The sequence below is a fragment of the Babylonia areolata genome, chromosome 25 (genome assembly GCF_041734735.1).
Source record: "Babylonia areolata isolate BAREFJ2019XMU chromosome 25, ASM4173473v1, whole genome shotgun sequence".
Classification (NCBI taxonomy): Eukaryota; Metazoa; Mollusca; class Gastropoda; order Neogastropoda; family Buccinidae; genus Babylonia; species Babylonia areolata.
The window spans coordinates 3,077,501-3,083,171 of NC_134900.1; the positions used below are offsets into that span (position 1 = coordinate 3,077,501).

At 39.5% G+C, this 5,671-nt stretch overlaps 1 protein-coding gene across 1 annotated transcript in view; it reads right to left on the reverse strand.

The window, feature by feature from the left end:
• LOC143300002 (uncharacterized) overlaps positions 1-66 on the reverse strand; it is a 14,196-nt gene extending 14,130 nt beyond the window's left edge. The window contains exon 1 of the mRNA XM_076613556.1: positions 1-66. This exon is cut by the window's left edge and continues 78 nt beyond it. Within this exon, the coding sequence (XP_076469671.1) occupies positions 1-66 (66 nt within the window).
• Between the last annotated feature and the right edge of the window lie 5,605 nt (positions 67-5,671).

Here is a 5,671-nt window from a genome sequence, read left to right on the forward strand (position 1 = left end):
GTTCCCAAGGGCCGCAACCAACGTGCCCACATCTGCTCCTCCTTCCCCCACCACCTCCCAGCCCATGCCGATGTCCGTTAGTCTGTCTGTGTCTCTTTCTGTCTCTGTGTCTCAGTCTCTCTCTGTCTCTCCTTCTCTCTCTTTTCGTCCCCCCCCCCAACCACCCCCCCCCCCTCTTTCTCCCTCTCCTTGTCAGTGTTTCACTGAAAGAAAAACGAAACGAAATGATTCATTCAAAATAAAATCATCGAATGTTTCTGGCAAGCATTGATGGATATAAGGAAAATAACATGTCCAAGGATTCAAAAATCTCTCCTTATGACTCAACCATCAGCCATACTTGACAAAAATATGGCTACTGATCACTCGCTTGTTATTGTATAGTCATTCGGATGAGACGATAAACCGAGGTCCCGTGTGCAGTATGCACTTAGCGCACGTAAAAGAACCCACGGCAACAAAAGGGTTGTTCTTGGCAAAATTCTGTAGAAAAATCCACTTCGAGGAAAAACAAAACTAATAAAACTGCACGCAGGGGGAAAAAAAAAAGAAAAAAGGGTGGCGCTGTAGTGTAGCGACGCACTCTCCTTAGGGAGAGCAGCCCGAATTTCACACAGAGAAATCTGTCGTGATAAAAAGAGAAATACAATACAATACAATGCAATTTTATCACTGGACAAACGACACTTGTGCCGATACTACAAGTTATTTAAGTAAAACTGTACCTACTCTGCAACATTAAAATACTGCTGTTATCATCATAAAGTAATAAACTGATATATAGATATATAGAACCGTGGAGTTAGTTACTTGTCCACATGAAGCCTATTTACGAATAAAAGGAACATGTGTTATGTATACATTCCGCATTTTTGATACTGAGACCGTTACAAGTCTTTCAACTCTGGCCTTTCAACCCACCTCTTCACAAGGTAGCCTCCCTTCCCAGCCTCTTCCTTGTCTTCAGTTTCTCAGTTTTAGAGTTATGCATGCGTGTGAATGACTGGTGTGAAAACGCTTTGATTTGCCTCTGCACAAAATTCAGCGCTATATAAATGCTGTCATCATTATCACTACTATTATTATTACTACATTTTGTATCTTGCATCTCGGTGCCAGACTAAGCTTTATTTACTCTTGCGTGATTGGTAACACCATCCACCGTGCTTTCTGCCTTGCGTCCGACGTTTTAACTCTCTCCATACGAACGGCGAAAGAGACGACGTTAACAGCGTTTCACCCCAATTACCATCATCAAAATATTGCACGTGGAAGGCTCTTATACTGAAGAGGTGAATGTTGACAAAGAATACCACAATTCTGACGACGGAAGCTAAAGGTTGGGTCATTGAGACACCCGCTGGACATCCGAGGGGTCTGTGTAGAGGAGAAGAGAGGACTGGCCGTACTGAGTGAGTTAAAGTCTGTTTTCATATGACGTACTCTTGCCAGCATTTCGTATATATATATATATTTATATATATATATATATATATATATATAGAGAGAGAGAGAGAGAGAGAGAGAGAGAGATATAGATATATATATAGATATTTTTTTAAATCCCGTTGTACTATTTGATTGTTCATTTCTTTTGTCCTTTTTTTCTTTCTCCTTATTTCAATCTAAACAGTATATAGTTGTTATTCTCTCTCTCTCTCTCTCTCTCTCTCTCTCTCTCTCTCTCTCTCCTGTCATTATTAATGAATATATACATGTCTGTTATAATGTGAAATTTGAATTAAACAACTAGTTGTAAACAAACAAACAAAAAACAAAAACAAACTTGTAAAAATTTCAAAAAGAAAAGAAAAAAAAGAAGAATATTAACCATGCAATAACCATGACCCATATAAATCTCTCTCTCTCTCTCTCTCTCTCTCTCTCTCTGTGTCTAAAAGAAAAAAAGTTGCTGATTTTACTGATTTAAATTAATTCTATGTCACATCGAGTTCCACTGACCTGATCTACCATTCACCATCAGATCGTAAAACAGCGAGGTGGGGGGTTGGGGTGGACAGGAGAGGGTGGGGGGCAAGGGGAGGGTGGGGGGCAGGAGAGGAGGGAGCAGGGGTGTTGAGGTGTGGTGGTGGATGAGGGAAGGGAAGAGAGAGGGGAGAGGGAGGGGGAGGGATCACAGATCTCCTGACCGCGACCTGGTCCTTTTCGGTTGAGAGAAACACACACACACACACACACACACACACACAAATACACACGCACTAGGCAACACACACACACACGCACTACGCAAGACACACACACACACACACACACACACACACACACACACACACACACACACAAATGCGCGCGGGCGCGTTACATTTTTTTCCGTCACAATTTTGGTCTTTACAAAAGGAGGGCGAGGGAAAGCTTAGGGAAAAAAAATGAACAAATAAGGAAAACAACAACAACAACAACAACAACAAAACCGTAAGAAAACAACAACAAAAAAGACAAAAACAAACTGAGAATGAAAGAAAAGAAGTCGAAGAAGCAGAAAGAGGCTGTATCAAACGTATAACTTATATGGCTTCTGAATCAGTTTTCTGCTCCCCCTGGATTAATTTGAACGGAGAATGTTGCTCTCTCTCTCTCTCTCTCTCTCTCTGTGTGAAAAAGTGCATTTTCTCCCGTTAACATATAGCTTTGTGTATCTCTGCCATTATATATATATACATCATTATTCGAATTCTGTCATTTGTTACATTGCATTATAACCATGACATACGTGCTAATAGCTCATTTTACCATGTCATCCTTCGTCTCTCTCTCTCTCTCTCTCTCTCTCTTTGTGGAAAAGTGCATTTTCTCCCGTTAACATATAGCTTTGTGTATCTCTACACACAGATTTCAACACGGAGGGATCTGCTCGTGCAGAGAATAACTATCCACGCTGATCGTTGACCAGTATTGATCAATTATTGAAGTACGTCTGAGCCGCACCTAAACAAAGCGAACTTAGCTCTGCTAATATATATATTTAAAAAAAAAAAAAAAATTGCGGTCCAGCCCAGGTTACGTCTTTAAATTGTATTTTTCTAAACTCACGTATTTATTAACGTCATCAAAGGACAGAAAAAGAAATATAACGTCACCGGAATTGACGTCAATCTAATTGTCCCCTATTCCGTACAAGTTCGCTGACCAGTCCCATGAAGAAGGCTTTTTTTTTTTTTTTATTTTTTTTTTTTTTATTTTAATGAACAGCAAGTCAGGGTAAACTACAACAGGAGTGGCGTTTTCTTTCTTTCTTATTATTCATTCATTTTTTTCTTTCTTCCCCCCCCCCCGCCCCCCCAAATATTCGCTTATTATTATCTTCTTTATTCATTCTGTCTTTTTTTCCCCCTGAGCAACATGTCAGAAATCAGACTGAACACAAAATCTATATAGTGGGGTGACTTGACAGCCTTGTTCTTCGCTCATGGCCAGAGCACTCCAAGTAAGTTTAAGCACTTCTCCTGATTCTACGCTAAGAAAACTTCGAATCATTCGGAGGTATTATTGGACATTCTCTAATCTACCTCCCCTCACAGTTGACATTCTCTAATCTATCTCCCCTTAAAGTTGACATTCTCTCCTTTAATCTCCCCTTTCAGTTGACATTCTCTAATCTGTCTCCCCTTACAGTTGACATTCTTAATCTGCCTCCCCTTACAGTTGACATTCTCTAATCTGTCTCCCCTTACAGTTGACATTCTCTAATCTGCCTCCCCATACAGTTGACATTCTCTAATCTGTCTCCCCTTACAGTTGACATTCTCTAATCTGCCTCCCCATACAGTTGACATTCTCTAATCTGCCTCCCCTTACAGTTGACATTCTCTAATCTGCCTCCCCATACAGTTGACATTCTCTAATCTGCCTCCCCTTACAGTTGACATTCTCTAATCTGTCTCCTCTTACAGTTGACATTCTCTAATCTGCCTCCCCTTACAGTTGACATTCTCTAATCTGTCTTCCCTTACAGTTGACATTCTCTAATCTGTCTTCCCTTACAGTTGACATTCTCTAATCTGCCTCCCCTTACAGTTGACATTCTCTAATCTGTCCTCCCTTACAGTTGACATTCTCTTATCTCCCCTTACAGTGATATTCTTTCATCTATATTCCCAGTACAGTTGACATTCTCTAATCTATCTCCCCTGTACAGTTGACATTCTCTTATCTCCCCTTACAGTGATATTCTTTCATCTATATTCCCAGTACAGTTGACATTCTCTAATCTATCTCCCCTGTACAGTTGACATTCTCTTATCTATCTCCCCTGTACAGTTGACGTTCTCTAATCTATCTCCCCTTACAGTTGACGTTCTCTAATCTATCTCCCCTGTACAGTTGACATTCTCTAATCTATCTCCCCTTACAGTTGACGTTCTCTAATCTATCTCCCCTGTACAGTTGACATTCTCTAATCTATCTCCCCTGTACAGTTGACATTCTCTAATCTGTCTCCCCTTACAGTTGACGTTCTCTAATCTATCTCCCCTTACAGTTGACGTTCTCTAATCTATCTCCCCTGTACAGTTGACATTCTCTTATCTATCTCCCCTGTACAGTTGACATTCTCTAATCTATCTCCCCTGTACAGTTGACATTCTCTTATCTATCTCCCCTGTACAGTTGACATTCTCTTATCTATCTCCCCTTACAGTTGACGTTCTCTAATCTATCTCCCCTGTACAGTTGACATTCTCTAATCTATCTCCCCTTACAGTTGACGTTCTCTAATCTATCTCCCCTTACAGTTAACATTCTCTAATCTATCTCCCCTTACAGTTGACATTCTCTAATCTATCTCCCCTGTACAGTTGACATTCTCTAATCTATCTCCCCTTACAGTTGACATTCTCTAATCTATCTCCCCTGTACAGTTGACATTCTCTAATCTATCTCCCCGTACAGTTGACATTCTCTAATCTATCTCTCCGTACAGTTGACTTATCTCTCCTTACAGTTGACATTCTCTAATCTATCTCCCCTTACAGTTGACATTCTCTAATCTATCTCCCCTTACAGTTGACATTCTCTAATCTATCTCCCCTTACAGTTGACATTCTCTAATCTATCTCCCCTTACAGTTGACATTCTCTAATCTATCTCCCCTTACAGTTGACATTATCTCAACTACCTCCCTTTACAGCTGACATTATCCCAACTGTCTCCCCATTCAGTTGACATTATCTCAACTGTCTCCCCTTACAGTTGTCATTATCTTATCTATCTCCCCTTATATAAGTGTATAAGTGTATATATATATATATATATATATATATATATATATATATATATATATATATATATATATATATATATATATACCATCTCCAAAACGAAATCACAAAATTGTTGGTTTTGTTTTCTTTGCTGTTGAGATTGCATTTTTGCTTTTTTTTCAATTTTTTTTTTCTTATCTGTCGTGAAATCTTACCAGTATATCAAGTACTTTCACACCGTTAGCATGTTCGCATGACGGGCATACACATAAAGTCCAGGCAAATTAGATAGTCAACTGACTATTTCTACATTGACGAAAATCAATCTGATTCATTTCAAATATTTCCAGCTGCACAGAAAATCTTGCTAATAATAATGAAACGAATTCTTCACGTGAAGACAACTACTAAATATAGCGGTTTTTACTGAGGTAGGCGTTTATGATGGG